The sequence below is a fragment of the Lissotriton vulgaris genome, chromosome 1_1 (genome assembly GCF_964263255.1).
Source record: "Lissotriton vulgaris chromosome 1_1, aLisVul1.2, whole genome shotgun sequence".
NCBI lineage: Eukaryota > Metazoa > Chordata > Amphibia > Caudata > Salamandridae > Lissotriton > Lissotriton vulgaris.
Window position 1 is genome coordinate 1,673,072,587 of NC_141685.1, and position 18,829 is coordinate 1,673,091,415.

The window sequence follows — 18,829 nt, forward strand, 5'->3', positions numbered from 1 at the left end:
TCCAGATGCCACCACTTCCTCAGCCAGTCCAGGGCAATGAGTATCATTGTCACCTCTCACTGTATCACCTTGACAATGACTTTGAAAAGCAGGGGAATTGGAGGAAGAGTATAACCACATTTTCTTGACCGGTCTATCAAAAGGGCATTGCCTTGATTTGAGCTCTGGTAATCTGGGCATGAAGACGTGTCATATTTGGTTTTCTACTGGGGCATAAAGGTTGATTTGCGGAGTACCTCATTCTCGAAAAATGTTTAGTCTAGCCTTACACGTGTGTATTAGTAGATGGCTGCTGGAATCGGCTGCTGGAATCATCTGCTGTCAAGTTCTGTAATTCCAGATGGTGAATCCACAGAGAAATGACTTACTAATGCCCAGTACCATATCGATTGGGATTCCCCTAAAAGTCTCTTCACCGCATTCCACCCTTCTTGCTGATTAAGTGCATGGTGGTCTTTTTGTCAGCCTGGATCAGAATTGCTGATGTGGAGACTGATAGAAGGAAGGACTATGTGAAGTTGCAATGAATAAATGATGCAGATGTGGAAAGGATAACTTCTTTCTTTATTAAATAGAAGAAACTCCAGCCACAACACAGTGCAATGCACTCATGAGCTCCAACACCATTGTTCCAGCTTTCACAGTTCCCTTTTTGAATGTCAACATTCTACAGGGGCATACTACAATAACGATGGGAAAGAAGGGAATGAACCATCTAAAATATCATAACAATTTCACAGACCAGTGCTCAATTCGAGCACATTTATATGATACAGATTCTCCTTCGGTGACCCCAGCATTCAGTGGAGAGATTTCCCCTGCAATGACGCATCCGTAATGATCGAAACAGTGGTATAAGGTTTCTGGAATGGCCTCTTCTGAATCATTTAACTTCCCTTAAACCACCATAAAAGTGAGTGAATGGCAGGATTAGAAAATGTTACTTTATTTTTCAAAACCTCCTTACTTCACACCACTTGTCTTCCAAACGTTCTTGTAGTAGGCACATTTGAAGTCTAACATTGGGAAGTAGGAAATGCCAGATGATATGAGACTTGTCTTGCTGATGTGGTTGTCGTAGAATGAGTATTCGAAGCTATAGATGACAATCTGTTCAGCAAAAATAATTTTGCCTATTACTAATCCAAAGTCATTAAATATCTGCAAGGGATGTAGAATAGAATTTGTTGAGTTGATCTGGAGACTCACCTCAGGCAGAAGAGGCAGAGTTGTGCCTCATTCTTGATTGAATTTTGATGTAGTCTTGGCCTACACTAGCCAATCTTTTGGGTATAGATAGATAACTATTTTCTTCCTTCATAGATTTACAACTACCATACATTTGGAGAAAACTCTCTGAGCTGATTTGCTGAGCTGAATGAGAGAACTAGCTACTTGCAATGCCAGTGTCCTACTCAAAACCAAAGGTAATTCTAATTTGCTTTGTAGACGAGAATATGAAACTAGGCATCCTGCAGATCTCTTGAAGCCATCCAGGGACCCTGATGAATCCAAAGGAAAATATGATGAAGTGCTAGAATGCAAAACTCTTCCCTTCCCTTGTTGGAATATCTCCGGTCCAGAATGGAATGCAATTCTCTTTATGAATTAGGCAATAACGATATAATATATTCCCTTGTTAATTACTAGCTTGAAGAGTTCTTAAACAGATTATGTGTGAAAAAAGTGTTTTAAGTATTGAAGTAGATGTTTAAAGTGCAATGGATTGAATGATCTTGGAGGAAAGAAAGGAATTTGATTCAGTAACCGGACTTCACAATGTTTAGCAACCAAAAGTCTTTTTTGATGCACTGTCAGTTGGGAAAATGGTTGGAAATGTTATTCCACTTCCACCAGTCAGCTGCAGAAATTATGTCACTGATGGGACCTTCCTTGCAGCCATGGAAGACTGTTAAGTACCTTTTCTCTCCTGGGACATTTGCCTGTGGAAAAAAAACCATTTTCTGCTGCATTTGCCGCTGTTCTTGATACTGTTGTTTGCCTTCTTCAAAAAGAAATATGAGTCTTTTCAGGACCTCCACCACTTCATCTTGCACTGTACTCTGGGAAACTCTTTTCTTTTTCACATACCCACAGTCTTACGTTTTTCTGCTTCTGTCTTCATATACATCTGCCGAAGAGGGAGTAACTGGAAAAAGGTATGTCCTGTAGTTGTTGCAAAGTCAAAGATGTGCCAATTCTTTTCCTGTGCCAATGGCCTGATCTGAAATCAACATTCTCTACTTCAGGATCTCAGAAAATTCTTTCCTATTTTCCTTATGAAATCTGAAGAGTTGCAGTGAGGCCCATAGCTCTCTATTATAACGGCCAAATAAAGTTGTGGTACTAACACCCCCTTAATGCATAGGCTGAAGTGGTGCAGACTTTCCTTCCCCCCGCATCCATCTACTTGCTTTCATTTTCTGGTGTAGCGGTAGAGATGTAGCCAGACTCATTGTAGCATTTTTTAGCTGCGGAAGCCACAAGAGAGTTCAGGAGAGAAGTCTCTTTTAAGAAAAGTGGATATGAATTAGAGGTCTGAAGTGGTGCAGACTTTCCCTTCCCCCGCATCCATCTACTTGCTTTCATTTTCTGGTGTAGCGGTAGAGATGTAGCCAGACTCATTGTAGCATTTTTTAGCTGCGGAAGCCACAAGAGAGTTCAGGAGAGAAGTCTCTTTTAAGAAAAGTGGATATGAATTAGAGGTCTGAAGTGGTGCAGACTTTCCCTTCCCCCGCATCCATCTACTTGCTTTCATTTTCTGGTGTAGCGGTAGAGATGTAGCCAGACTCATTGTAGCATTTTTTAGCTGCGGAAGCCACAAGAGAGTTCAGGAGAGAAGTCTCTTTTAAGAAAAGTGGATATGAATTAGAGGTCTGAAGTGGTGCAGACTTTCCCTTCCCCCGCATCCATCTACTTGCTTTCATTTTCTGGTGTAGCGGTAGAGATGTAGCCAGACTCATTGTAGCATTTTTTAGCTGCGGAAGCCACAAGAGAGTTCAGGAGAGAAGTCTCTTTTAAGAAAAGTGGATATGAATTAGAGGTCTGAAGTGGTGCAGACTTTCCCTTCCCCCGCATCCATCTACTTGCTTTCATTTTCTGGTGTAGCGGTAGAGATGTAGCCAGACTCATTGTAGCATTTTTTAGCTGCGGAAGCCACAAGAGAGTTCAGGAGAGAAGTCTCTTTTAAGAAAAGTGGATATGAATTAGAGGTCTGAAGTGGTGCAGACTTTCCCTTCCCCCGCATCCATCTACTTGCTTTCATTTTCTGGTGTAGCGGTAGAGATGTAGCCAGACTCATTGTAGCATTTTTTAGCTGCTTTCCCTAGTACGGTGCAAGTGGGAACTAGAAGATCTGCCTGAAGGTTTTAATTCAGTGGTGTTTCCAGCCAAATGCACCGTAATTTCAGTTTGGATAATTGGAATTGTTTTTTAAAACAAAACACAGAACACAGAATTATTTTTTGGGCCTCTTATAGGCATGCACAGGTACTGAGATATTTTGCTGTTTATGCATATAAGGTACAATGCCATGACACAGTATAGATTAACTAACGTATAGTAAGCGGACAAGAGTTAGACTTGATGGCCTTGTTCCACCTCCTATGGATTCCTTATTTATGAACAAATATAATGACAATATGGTTATACCGATTAGAGAACTGTGATTTTGCATGCCAACTTCATTGTTTAAAGCTATATTAAATGTCATGCAATAAGGTTTTATGTGGGATGGGCAACTTTGCTTGTTTTGGGAGCACTGATGTGCCAGTCGTAGACGTTCAGGAGCATGCGTCCACTTTTCTCAATGGCTGAAAAAACATAAGGAAATAAAGACCATCTGTCCACTGTAAACAATAACCAATCAATGTTCTCTTTGGCTTCTTTAAAGATCAAATAATCCAGGAAACTTGAAGGAAAGTTCAATCTTGTTCTTGCAGGAAAGCCAGAAACAGTCATGTATGAAGATAACTTCAGAGTTGCAATGGTCAACCTCTCCAGTAATTTTATAAAGACTAACGGGCAGTTAGTTTACTTAAGTCCACATCTACTTGTTTTAGACTTTAACTCACCAACATTGATGACCGCATCAAAGAATCCTGGGATATCTTGGTTAAGTTGGATATATTCGTCCACTCTGGAGACGGCCAGCTCAATCTCTGGCCTGCTAAAGAGCCCTTTCCTGCGGAGTGAGCCCTCATACTTCTCCTTATTCATTGGGACGAGGAGGACATACCGGGGTTCGAAATAAGAGTTTTTTAAACTTCTCACACCCTACAAGAAGAGATAATGGAGAGGGAAGTCTAGAGTTACTAATGCAGAAACCATGAGAGAACATGTGACAAGGCTAGAGATATGAATTTTTGGAACCTATATTCCTCCTGTATCTTTGAGTCGCTGTAAGCATTACATCCGTTTTCCATCACAAAACATGTGGCAAGGAGACAGTTGCATGTAAATTTGTCTAAAGCGGAAAACTACTGGCAGCTGCAGTGCAAATCATTCCTCAAAAGTAATGAGGCTTGAGTTTCTTAGTTTGCACAGTCCATTGTCTACCCTAAAATTTCAGTGTTTAGGTGAAGCATTCATAGCCTGCAGGAAGAACAGGATGTAAGGAGCACATCTGGAAGACCACCAAGTTATGCCGCATTGATCTAGACATGCTGGAGAAGACTTGGGGCCTAATTTATAGTTTGTATGATGTGTACTCAGTCACAAACATGACAGGCATTCATTCCGCCGTGTTACAGGTGCCGTAGGATCCAACGCACTTGTAATAAGGTGGGTAGGATATCTGTCTGTTTTATGATGAAGAGCTCATCCACCAAACTATAAATCAGACCCATTCGATTTTTTGACTGATAACGATACTACTATTATAATTATTAACATTAATATTATCATCATTATTTTCATTATTAACAAAAGAAGACAATTACAATAGTAACAACAACAATAATAATATGACATTGAAGTGGCCTTCCATCTTTTTACTTGCTGCACGCCTTCCAAGGTCAGAGTTTCTCAATGCGGAAGCTTTGCAGTCTGCTTCTGTGATGTGTCTACTAATTGAGTGAGCAGGGTCAGTCTGCTACTTCCTATCAGCCATACTTGTCAATTCTAGGTCTGGCATGCAGTTGAATTTCACGATCTGCTTCTTGATCTGGACACAGATTTCCTGGTTTAGGTTTCCTACAAGTGTAGCTTTTGCGCTGGTGATCCACTTTAGATACAAAATCACCGATTTACACAGCCACAATATTATTAATGGTCACATCACTAGAAGAGCAATGGACCACAAACTCCTTTGCCCAGTCTCCCTGCAGATTCCTGCTGCTTCCCATCAGCCTCCATCTTGATCCAATAAATATCAGTATATTAGCCCCTGGTGCTCTTAACATTCTTGACAGAGCTAGTATTCCCTTGAATTATTAAGACTAGAAATCTTATTTTTTATGACTTTGCTACATGGGTTGATTAATTGTCCGTCTCCAGCAGATCACTGAAATCTTTTGACTAACTTCCACATTTTAGGTTTGGACACTTCATAAGTGGACCTACCTCAGACCCAGAATCATAACTTTGCATCTCCTATGCTCATTTACCTTGGCTCCTCAATCCTTTTCCAATGGACTGAGCTTCTGCCTTCCTTTATTTATTAATTTATACATACTCTTACCAGACTGATTTCTTCTGGCTCTTTCTCATATTTCAGATGTCGATGGCACAACGTCTTGTGTTATCAACTAACTTTAGTGCTGCTGAATGCCACTCCGCTGATGTCTGAGAGAAACCTTTGCACCTTCTACTTATAGTTAACTGTTCTCTGAATTGACTTTTTTGCCCTTGATTTTCTTTTATCTCTGCAGATAAAAACATTTACATCTCAATGTAATTTTGCTACCCAATGTTCCCTGGATTTCAAGTTAGCCAAAGTAGTTTACAAATCCTTTGAAAGGAAGTGGAGAAAAGCTCATGTCCTTACAGATAAGAATGCTTATCTTATGTAAATTTGACAATAGAAACCTATGCCTTGTTGGATTAGGAAAAGCACTCTATTGTGCATGTGCACAAAACAATTAATTTGTCCATGGGCCTCTTTCCCACTGTCAAGGAGCTATTCTTATTGTCTGACCTAGAGACAAAGGTTCATGGCTTTTTGCAAATCTGGGGTTTCCTCTCTAAAGTGGATGGCCTATATAAGGCTTTACATGCTTATTATAGCATTTCCGAGACCATCCATATGATCAGTAGTACTTTATTCAGGACTTGCAGTGGTGCTCTATTTTGACAGATTTCGGCCAGTCCATTGATTGTTTCACTTCAGAGCTGGAAATCTGTCATCTCTGCTTTCCTTTAGATCAGGCTGCAGGGTTGACCCAAGCCACATTAAACAGGGCAAATTAGTTGTCACTGTAGTTGTGAATACGTCAAGTGGATACTAGCTATTTTCAGAGCAACTTGGAGAGTGATGATAATATTCCACCATAAGAATACATCACTTAAAATCGCTTCAACTATTTCTTCTCTCTCTAGGCCTACCATACTAATTGAAAAGACAGTTACTGGTTTCTTGATGTTTCTGGCTCTTTTGCCCTCATGTAGATTGGCTTTCACCTACACTAGGGATACAGAATTCAAGCATGTCACCGCCCTGGATAACATAGGAAGGGCATGGTCAGGTGTGTCACAGCCTTAATTACTGTTTATCCCTGTACAGTTTTGAGTACAATCAATTTCTTTGGGCCCTGCTTAATGTGTATGTTTAGCTGGGCTTACTTAACTGTTCTTTTTATTTTGAGTTTCACACTTATGCACATGCTTCACAGATTACTGGCAAGAATCTAGGGATTTTGGCAAGCTTGTTTATACAATTTATACTTCAGCCTCTGCTGAATGTAAAGTGATATAAACCTACCATATAACCCATCATGTAGCTAAGTAAATTGATTTTATCACTTGGTTATGGTTAGTACCAGGAAACATTGTCAAGCAGCAGAATGCACTACACATTTTTACGTTCGAATTCTTTACAATCACAATAGTGTCTCAATGCACACATGCCCACAAACCAATACGCACGGTGGCTGAATGCACGCTTGCTAACCTTTTCTAAACCCTTGCAAATGAAATTTGAAATCCCTGTACATATATTTTGCACACAATGAAACCAACAAAGTGCATTATGCTGCTGAAAATACATGGACCTGTCTTCTGAGATGTCACTCGATTAGTGATGGACTCATTGGTTGGTGCGTTAGTGACGCTATTACTAGGATAGGTCATTTTTAAAACAAATATGAGCTATAAACATACACCTGCGTCACTGTTGACACTTGGGCGCTCCAGTATACAACTGCAAAGAAAAAACCCTACCTCAATCTCCATGTGCGTGCAGCAGGCCAGTCCATCTCTTGCAATTGATTCTATAGTGTCTCTGCTTAATCCATAGTAATGACCACAATATTTCATTGTAAGAATAAATTTACCCTGAAATTTAAATGGCAACATATGAAGGGAAAAAGAGAATCAGGAAAAGGAAAATTAAAGTAACTAAACAGCCCCAATTTGTACCCTCTCCTTTTAAAAGTAATAGGATCCTCTTTGGTCACAGGGGTCTGAGAAGAGCATTGTAAAGGATGACAAATACATGATAAGAAAAAACAGCTTCTCTGAACTCCATTACAAGTAAGAAAAGATACATTTTACAATACAGGTTTACAATGAAACTAACAGTACAGATGGCAACGTTATTTACATCATACAAATCTTCAGTGAAGTAATAAAAACTGATACGGTTACACCTGTGTGAACACTTTTTAAAAATCTATATAAACATTATATTTATGTCCAAGAACTGTGGCAACTTCAAATTAGGCAATCACTTCAGCCTATTACAGTCTACGTTTTTCATATTTAAATGTTTCTACTTTATAATTATAGGGCCTAATTTAGAGATTGGCAGAAGAATTACTCCATCACAAATGTGATGGACAGCCTGTTTGCCGTATTATAAGCGTATTATACCACATGGCCTAATAAGGTGTACAAGATATCTGTCACGTTTGTGATGAAGTAATGCAGCCACCAAACTGTAAAATCAGGCCCATAGTTAAATAGACTCAGGACTACTGTAAAAAAACGACACTGCAGTATAAAAATTACTTTGCTGCTCCAGTATAACGGAAAATATGAAGAAACAGAGGAAAATGCAGCCATGTTGGCAAAGCCGTAGAAACCTAAAATATGGCTCTGCTCCTGTGAGGAGCAGATGGCTTCTATTTCCCATAATCCCTTGTACTGACGGTTTATTTAGTTCTTTTTAACAGGGACTTTGGGTTCTTCCTTTAAACATTTACAATTCAAAAGTGGTTGTCATGGAGGATGATAGGTTGTTTATCAGTTCAAAGAAAATTCTTATGATGGAGAACTAGGATTATTAATAACTTTTCCTCCTCCACTGTCGGTTCTTCATTGATGGTCAAACAGTAACAGAATTGTAAGCCAATCTCTGAAAAGCGTTAACACAGCTAAAGGTCGGTAAAAAATAGTGTAAAAGTATCAAATTCCTAATCAAACAGATCCTTTAAGGTGGCTTGACCATACTGGGATTCTGCTCCAGATTTCTGAATCTTGGTAGTAGCTCTCGGTGCATATAACAACTGATCGCCAAATTTCCACTTTGTAATGTCATCAATTGTAACATTTCTCAGTAAAGCAGAGGCTACTGCATTTCCTCTCATTTAGTTAACATTAGGTTACTAATGAGGATTAATGCACCAACTCATAACTGAATGTTGTGCATGATATAATCCACCTTGAGATGGCCTGTATAGAAGTTACATGCCAGTCCTGATAGGACCGTTATTTACAAAGAGCTGATTATATTTTCTAATGTCTTTTGTCTTGTCAAGATTAAACAGGTAGCAAAACAGGCTGGTTACATGTCAGTCAGACACAAACTTCAGAGTGAAAAATAGAAGAGTTCTCAGAACTACTCGTTGGGAAAAGAACACTGTGTAAGATTTCAGGACACACAAACCCTGAATTTCAAGAACTCTACAACCCAAAGTTATGGCTACCAAAAAGGCAGCCTTCTATGACAAATGTTAGGTGGAGATTTTGGCAAGGCCTAGCGAGGGAAAACATGGCGGCCGGCTAGGAAGCGGGTCGCGGACGTCCGAGGAGTGGTGATGTCAGGCTCTGTGTAACACTGCTGCCGAGTGGTTTTGGCGGTTTCTACAGTTTCCTCATACAGAGCGAATGAGCGGAGAGCGAGGGTCTATGGGGTGACACCGGCATTAAGAGCTGAAAGCTACAATATTGTTATCGAGCACAGCGGAGCAATCCCGGCTTACGCTACCGCTATCGAGCAGCAGAGCGGAGCAGCAATCCCGGCTTGCAGCCGTAAGCTGCAGTCAATGGCGGCATAGCGGGAGAAAAGAAATTCATACTTGAAGAGGAGAGAAGCTTTTAGCAGACATCACGGCGAGTTACCGGTCTATTTTGGAGGCCGTTTGTCGGCTCGATCCAGTCGATCCAAAACGGATGGCGGAGGGCTCAGCTCTACAATCCGCTGAGAGTGAGGGGGCGGAGTCACGACATCTACCGGTGGGGAGCTGGCAGAGAGCAGCCTCTGGAGTCAGCAGAGGGAGAAGAGTGCTGGCAAAAATCGGAACACCGACCAGTGGCGGCAGGGGTCAAGGAGTGGAGACACTTACGTCTAGCCCTTTGCAGCTGTGTGGCAGTAATCGGCCCGAAGGAGCAGATCTTGGCGTGGAGCAATTAAGAGTGGAGCAAGTAAGCAGGGGGCTGAAAGTGGGAAAGGAAACAATTAGATATCAGTTGAGGAGTAACAGACCAGGGAGGCAGGCTGGTCTGTTGGAAGGGGGCAATTCTGATAAATCTGATAATATACAAGGAGGTCTATTCTCTTCAGTCGAGTGCAAGAAGGGTTATAAAAACGAGGCGGCAAAAACAGAGATATTGTCTAACCCTACGATTTCACCTTCTAAGAAAGAGACAAAAAAGAGACAAAAAAAAGAAAGGGCTGGTTTAAAGACCTCTATAACCCCCTCACTTAGTTCTTACTTTAAACCTGTCCCTAAGGTTTTGGTCTTGAAACCGGGTTCCTCCCCCCAGCTTAGGGTTGAAGAGGTAGTAGAGATTGCTGATCAGGATTGGTCAACCCTCTTATCCCCTAATCCTTTTCAAGTTCTAAATACAGAGATGGAGGTAGAAATGGCTGTTAGCCTTGATACAGACTCAGCGCAGTCTCTCACTAAACAGAAACCTCAAACTCAAACTAACACATCAGAATCAGCAGCGGGGTGTCCAACTGTGGTTCCTACTGAATTCCAAGAGAATGAAGCAATTGATATATCTATAAAAAGAGATGAATCGTCAGTTAATGGGGAAAAAAGTCCTCCAGAGGAAATCAGTCCCATACAGCATGAGAAGTATGCCTCAGCAGAGTTGTCCGTAATAGAACTTTTAAGAAAACTGGAGCAAGACATTCAGTTAGGGTTTGAAGCCTCTAAAAAAAATCAAGAGCGTATTAGCGCTACATGCACTTTGTTAGAGGACAAGATCGACAAACTGACTATACGTACAAGCCAGATGGAATCTGAGATAAAAATGGTGCACGGAAGAGTGTTGGACAACCGCAAGGAGATAGAGACATTATACTCTCAGGATAGAGAATTAGAGGAGAGGATAGAAAGATTGGAAAACATGCAAAGGCGAAACAACCTAAAAATTCTTAAACTCCCAGAAGGGAAAGAGGGAACAGACATAAAGACCTTTGTTGTGCAAATGTTAAAGAAAGAGTTGTCATTAGATGAAACTGAGGAGTCGTTGGCCCGAGACATTCAACGAGTACATCGCGACCCCTTCAGGCTAAATCCAGATCGGGTTAAGCCAAGAAAGATCCTAATTAACTTTGCAACATACTCATTGAAGGAAAAAATTTTGCAACTTGCATTGAAGAAAAAGTCTATCTTGATAGACGGAGTACCAGTGGATATTAGGTCGGATCTATCTCCAGCAACAGCTAATAGGCAATGGGAGATGGGAAAACGTTTGACACCCTTAAGGGAGATAGGGGCCACAGCTCAGCTAAAATTTCCCGCCTTCCTAAAAGTTATGTGGCACAACAAAATGTACACATTTCGTACAGTCGAGGCAGTTGATGCTTTTTTGGATGTTACCCAAGTAGCATAGTAATAGCTTAGAAACAGAAACCTGACCAAAAAAAAAAAAAAAAAAAAAATATATATATATATATATATTTAAAATGTGACATCACCACTGAGACGTCCACTGGCCTGGGCCATGGGAGTAATGGTTGGGTTTTCCGGGGAGGGAACTGAGAGTGTGGGGAGGGGAGGGGAGGGAACAGGGTCAGGGAGAAAAAAAGAAAATATTCCTCATGAGCTATCTTGCTGCGTCCTAATTAGTAGGGAAATCTTGTCACTATATGATAAATATCATGAGCAGGGCTAATAAAAAGGAGCTAAAGTTCCTCACTTGGAATGTTAACGGGCTCCGAGTCAAATCAAGGAGATTATTAATTTTGAAATACTTAGAAGATTCGCCAGCACAGATTATTATTTTGCAGGAAACACACTTAACACAAAAGGAATGTAAGGATATATTCACTACTCAAAAATGGATTGGGAAGGCTATCTACACATCGCAAGACTTGGTTACAAAGGGAGTGGCTATTCTAATTAAAAGAGGTTCTGATATTGTAGTTGAAAACAGTTTGGTAGACAACAGAGGGAGATGGGTGATATGTAAGTTACGATTGCCGGGGGAAATACTAGTAGTAGTCGGTTACTATGGCCCAAATATTGACGATCCTACAATTTTAGAGAAAATAGAAGTTGAACTATTGGACTTCTCAGGTAAAATTGTCATGGCAGGAGATTTTAACACAGTACTAGATGCTAAGTTGGATAGAACTGGTAATTCTAGGGCAATAGTGAATAGTAAAATGACTGCTAAAGTGAAGTCACTTATGGCCCAGTTAGGGTTGTGTGATATTTGGCGACTTAAAGCAGCAAATCAGCCAGGATACACGTTCTTTAATAAGAAATATAAACATAGTTCAAGGATTGATTTTTTCCTGACAGATATCAGGATCAAAGACCAAGTTATCAGTGTAGAACATATAGGGGCACATTTATCAGACCATTCTGCTGTAGGTCTAAATTTAAGCCTGAAACCAGAAGACACGACCCCGGTTTGGAGATTAGATCGCACAATTTTAGCGGATTCTGAAATCTTAGAGACTCTTAAAGAAGAGACACAAACCTTTTTGGAGATTAACCTGGGATCGGCTAGGGAAGATATAGTGTGGGAAACATGCAAAGCTTTTATGAGAGGTAAAATGGGAGCTCTAGGTGCAAAAAAACGCAGAGCATATTATAGCCAAGTTTCTAATCTAGAAAAAGAGATCCGAGAGGCTGAACTTATTAGAATTTCACAAGGAGTCACCATCCTAGATGGGTCATGCGAGAAAAAACTTTTAGATTTGAGAATTCAACTTACTGCAACACTCACTCAAAGAGTTAAGGAGAGATGGGAGGCCAGTCAGTTGGCACACTTTTCATATGGAGAGGGATGTGGTAAGCTACTAGCGTGGAAAGCCAAGAAAGATGCTATACGGAATCAAATTAAGGAGATCAAGAAACCAGGGACAGATCAAGTTATTGCAGAAAATAAACAGATTGTAGAAGCGTTTCAGCAATACTTTGCAGATGTTTATACAGAGGATCTCTGTCCAGATCAGCTTGAGATTGATTCCTGGCTGCCTCTAATCCCACCCCTTGCAAATGAGGATATGTTGGAATTAAATAGGGAAATAACTCAGGAAGAGTTGATGAAAGTTATTAAGGAAGGCAAAAGAGGGAAAGCACCTGGGCCAGACGGTCTACCTGTGGAGGTTTATAAAGCTTTGGGAGATACAGTGGCACCCACTTTGTGTCTTTTGTATAATAAAATCTTTAGAGGAGAAGTGGCAATCCCAAGCTCATGGAACGAAGCTACTATTGTTTTAATATTAAAACCAGGGAAACCTCCAAAAAGTATGGATGCATATAGGCCGATTTCACTCTTGAACTGCGACTACAAATTTTTTTCCAAAATCTTAGCTGATAGGCTAGGAAAAGTCATTCATAAATTGATTCATGAAGATCAAAGAGGTTTTATTAAGAAGAGGTACTTAAAAGATCTTACTTTTTCACTGATAGGTATGATTGATGTAGCCTCTAAATATGAATATCCCTTGGCAGTCATTGCGTTAGATGCTGCCAAGGCTTTTGATCGAGTCAATTTTGTATATTTAAAATCTCTTTTGCACCATCTTAATTTAGGCGATAAGTTCACACAATCTATTTTTTCTCTGTATCATGCACCTACATCAAGAGTACTAGTAAATGGAACCCTCACACTTCCCATCAGAGTAATGCGGGGCACCCGACAAGGTTGCCCCTTGTCACCGCTGCTTTTTAACATATATATAGAGCCTCTTGCATGCAAAATTAGAGCTTCAGCAGAGATACCCCCCTTTGTTGTGATGGATTGGTCCAAGAAACTTGGGCTTTATGCGGACGACATTGTTGTTTATTCTACTGATTTAGTTGGAACCTTGGAAAATTTAGTCAATACGACAAAGGAGTTTGGTAGGATTTCTGGATATCAGTTAAATCAGGACAAAACTGAAATAATGACTTGGAACCTTGATACTGAAGATGTTAAGACAACAAAAGAGATGAGGTACTTGGGAGTTAGGATTACTCAGAAAATCGAAGATATGGCTAAAACTAATTACGATAGGGTGAGGAAAGAGGTTGGCGAGACGTTAAAAGGTTGGATGAATTTACCCCTGTCAATATATGGAAGATCTAATCTTGTTAAGATGGTCATTGTACCTAAGATTACCTTTTTATTTGAGACTATTCCACTGAGCTTTAAAAAGGAATGGCTGGCGAAGTTACAAAGTATGATAACATCATTTATATGGGCATCAAAATCCTCTCGAATTTCGTGGAGGAAAATCAGGAGGAAAGTTGAAAAAGGAGGACTGGCGGCTTCAGACATACGAATGTATGCATGGGCTTTCTGTTTAAAAAACTGCAGGATGTTGTTGGGTACCCCTGTTAACTCTCAGATTGGAGGCCTTTTTGCGATAATGCTGAAGAGATCAGGTTATCATGAGTTTGGTTTTTTGTATAAGTTTGGAGACCCTAAGTTTTTTAAAAAGGTGAAACTCAAGACACTGAGAGACCTTGCGGAGACATGGTATAAGATTAGAAAAGTATCTAATCTCTCGTACTTTAGCCATAGTGCTCCGATATGGGATTCTCCTGGAGCCCCCTCTTGGACAAGAGATCTGCTTGCTTCAAGTTTGAAAATGGAACCTGATCTGCAAAGGTGGAAGGACTTGTTTCAAGATGGCAATTTAATTCCTTGGGATAGCTGCCGACAAAAGTGGGGCTCAGTTTTTTCTAAATATAAGTATCTACAGATTCAAAGCTGGGCGAGCCACCTGGAAGTAAAGATTGGAGTGGAAAATGAGTTTGAGTCAAAGCTGGAGACGGGGGCATTTGAGAAGGAAGTAGCCTTCTGGTATTGGCGAATACTAGATTTGGAGGACGGATCATTTGATTTGCCAGAGACCCTGTGGAAGGAAAGCTTGCCAAGGATCGCCACAGAAGACCAATGGCAAGTAACTATGTGCATGCTATATAAAATTGTTAAACCGGCAAATCTGAGGCGAAATCTTTTGTTTACTATTCACAGGGCATACTGGTCTCCATACAGGCTTTCTAAATTTAAGGATGGAGGGATTGTTGGATGTCCAAAATGTAAAGCTCCAAATGTTGATGACCTACACATGTTCGTATCTTGCCCAATTATCAAGAATTTCTGGTTAGACGTGAGTAATTCCCTCTCCAAAACTTTGAATCAACCCATTGAGGTAAGCCCTGAATTAATTATTACCGGGAGAATGGATTTACAAAATAATTTTCTGAATAATAATGTCAGACTTATTTTTTACGCTATGTTGTTGGCACGTCGAGAGTTATGTAAATTGTGGGTCTCACCACTTAGTCCCACTTTATTAGATTGGGTTTTAGCCATGAGGTACACGGCAAAGCTTGATATGCTAGAGCCCTCTAAAAGAAACAGAGGATTCTGGTTACCCTTCCTGCAAAAGTTTGGTTAAAATTAATTTTATGTTAAAGTCCAATGATTAAGCCCGTGCCTGTCTCGCTGGAACTTGTAACTACCCCAGTACGATAAAGAGAGATGGTGGAGGACACACATCTTGGGTCAGGCTGGGAAGAAGGACAGCTTAGAGGAATGCCAGGCCCAGAATATGTGGTGTTTATGCCCCATTACTCTGAATCCAGCACAAGAGATAATAACAGCCCAGAGGTGGATTAGAGAGAAGAAGGGGCGGCAAGACGGCAAATGAGGATAAAAAAAAAAATAAAAAAAATAAATGTTAGGTGGAGATTTTGTATTTAGGTTCAAATGATGGACACATTACCTTTAGTAGAACCACATTAAGTTACTAAAGCGTCTTCCCTTCTAAGTTTGCCAGTACTGGACCATCTGCTGGAGATCTACTTATTCCAGTAGTGAGAATCTCTAAAGTCTTACATCCTTGTGTTGCATCAGGGCCAGGAGCTCTTTATGACCTAATGTGCATTGGTGCAATGATGTATTAGGAATAGAAATAAAACACCTTAAATGTTCAACTTTTGGTAGATGAGAGACTGACCTGTGCTTCAGTACAATCATGAACAATGTGAGTAGTCCATGACAAAGAATGTCCTGTGCTGGAGAAGGAGTGTTCAGAGGATTTTCTGGAATTATTTGTGTGTATTTGTCGACATACCTATGCCTTTTTAGGTTGAGCCCTGAGCCAGCGCACAAGTGCTGCTATGGGGCTGATTGATTGAAGTTGAGTATGGGATAGAAGCCACACCCACTCCCCTGCCCATCAATTTTCATTGGCTTGTGTCTTTGTCCTTTAATAAATGCTGCCTTCTATTGGTTTATAGTCCTGTTAGTCCCTCCCTATGACGGCCATGTCGTCATTTGTATCCTTACGTGGCTACTGGCCCATTTGCTTCGATTACTATTTTCTGCTGTGCCTTCTCGCACCACCAACCGCCTCCAGCACTCCCGTTGTTCGTGCCCCCACTGCCCCCGCCCGGCCGCAATGCAGTAGGTCTCGCGCCTATGCAAGTCCTATTGCATTGCAAATGCTTGTTTACATCAGGTGTGACGTTGAACAAGTGCTCCTGACAGTGAACAAGCTGGTGCCGCCATGATCTTCGACATTGATAGAGACGCTGATAGTCTCCAAGCTAATTTTGATGGTGAGCGGCATTTGATATGTTGACATTGAACCTTCTTTTGAAGGGAAGCATGTTGGCGCTGAACCCTTTGAAGGCTCCGCCACCAGTCTAGACTTTGATGATCGGTGCCGATAGAAAGTGACATCAATGACGGTGTCTTGAAGGTGATTTTTTATCTGTAGATATTTACAAAAGGAGGACGAGAGGCAGTTCTTTCTAATCTTTCTTTTCCTGCATTGGACTTCTTAATCTGATGACCGATCTGTCATTTAGAGTCCTTTTCGCCATTTTACTACAAATGTCACATCCTTTTGCCTCATGAAACGGTGACAGGCATAACACAGACTTTGTGTGCATCAGAACTTGCCTTCTTCCTTCCACAATGACGGTCGGTAAAAAAGGAGAAGGCATTCTGCCAGAAAATAAGTGTTAGATTAATGGAAAAACAGTTTTACTCAATAGTAGAAATGATAATATGCTGTATAAAACTGGTTTTAAAATCGTTTTCACTAGAAAAAGTTGTTTAGAAGTGTGAAGAACGCCTGAGGTGTTTAAAGATCCTGCCTGAAGGCGCTGGAAAAACAAACTGACTCTCACAGGAAACTACTAGTGCAGGGCATTGTGGGTAGGGGTTCCTCCGAGGTTCTGAAAGGGATAGTCTCTTTTTTCTCATCTCTCAATGTAAACCTATCAGGTTGCTTTTTCTCTACATGCTTTTCATGCTGAAAGGTGGCTTCTTTCCATAGCAGATTATGTAAACTCAAGAGTTTAATCCTTCTCATCAACATTTACCAGCATTCAGAAAGAAAATGGCATATCTGTTAGTCTAACATAGAAGTTTCATAGGAAATTAACTTGGATTTAGAACATTCTAATGCTAAGAACAATTTATTTAAAGGTGTTCCTGGATCTGCGCAAGCAGCGAGAAATTATTCAGCGTTTGTAACTGAAAATATATGAAGATCCTACGATGCAGAATATTCTGTGCTTGAGGAGAATTGTGCAGAGGATTTTCCGGTATTATTTGTAGATAAGTTGACACTGAATACCTAGACATTGAATTGTATAAGATTTAATGTCTCAAAGTAGCAGAGTATGAACTTCCCCCAGGTCAATTCCTCAGATACCGACAACTACTCGAGGGATTCCGTCCCTACGGCAATCTAAGGGCAGGCGAACCAGACACACATCCAGTAATACACACCATCCTACACATGGGAGTGGGACGCCACTTGGTCACCTGGTTGTATAAGTCAATTCGGGAACTCTCGCACGCCCCCCTGACAGCCCTGCGGGCCAAGTGGGAGGAAGATATCGGTCGCGCAATTCACGACACAGAATGGACCAAGGCGCTCGAGGCCCCGAAACGCGTCTCTAGGAACGCTCGATTCAAAAACATTCAATACTATATACTCCACAGGGCATACCTCACCCCAGCACGCTTACAGCGGTTCTACCCTTCCACACAATTCCTGTGCCCCAGATGTCAATCCCCTGATGCAGATTTTCGTCACATGTTCTGGAGCTGCCCAGACCTCCACTCCCTTTGGAAAATGGTACACGACACACTAGCAGATCTTACAGGTCTCACGTCACTAGCCTCCTGGGAATCCAGCGCACTGGGCATCTTCCATGTCCCTAAACGAGACCCGGTACACAGGCGCTTCGTGTCCTTGGCGCTATTGCTGGCAAATAGATGCATAGCTATGCACTGGCGATCTCCGGAGGCCCCCCCTATAGCGGCTTGGACGGGGGCGGTCTGTAAGTGGGCGGCGGCAGAAGAGGACGCCCTTAGGGAAGAGGAAGCCAGAGGTGCGCGCAAGCATCCCATCTCTATGGAATGGGCCATGCTCCTACATGGCTTTAGACGGACCCTACACACGGAGGACCCACCCACGCCCCCCCTCCCCTCTCCCCCTCCTCCCACTAGAATATGCATGTAGCCCCTGGCCATGGCCCCGTCCCCACACCACCCACCGACTACTCACGGTCACAGAATACCCCCACTCTCTGATTGCTCTATCTCAAAGCGAGTGCACACTGAGGGAACCCCTTGCCTCCCGACACCCAATACATACTCCTCTACCGAGCTCCTGCCAGCGCCTATATGCTCCCCTTCCACAGTTCTGTCCCCCCAGTTACTGGTAATACCGTCATCTGATCTGTACAGACCCTGATCCTACGCCATCGAGGCGGGTATTCACGTACCTACTAGTATTCTCCTTCCCCCCTTGCGGAGCACGACACCTAAACCCCAGCCTGATGATGCATCTGAATAATCTGTACTAATCATTGGAAGAAATGACAATTACCGCGAGTTTGTATTCAGAAAAGTTGCGCGCAAGGCTGACCGTGGCTGAATGTTGACGCCACGCCAGCAATCGATCCACTTTGTATCCAGGTGTTATGATGCAACAATAAAAACAAATTTAAAAATAAAAAAAAAGATT

General features: G+C 41.5%; 1 protein-coding gene across 1 annotated transcript in view; it reads right to left on the reverse strand.

Annotated features, from left to right (window-relative positions):
- LRGUK (leucine rich repeats and guanylate kinase domain containing) overlaps window positions 1-18,829 on the reverse strand; it is a 390,949-nt gene that overhangs the window by 118,773 nt on the left and 253,347 nt on the right. The window contains exons 13-14 of the mRNA XM_086918919.1: window positions 7,378-7,491; window positions 4,074-4,275 (exon numbers count right to left, since the gene is read on the reverse strand). Coding sequence (XP_086775045.1) covers window positions 4,074-4,275; window positions 7,378-7,491 — 316 coding nt within the window. The remainder of the gene's footprint in view (window positions 1-4,073; window positions 4,276-7,377; window positions 7,492-18,829) is intronic.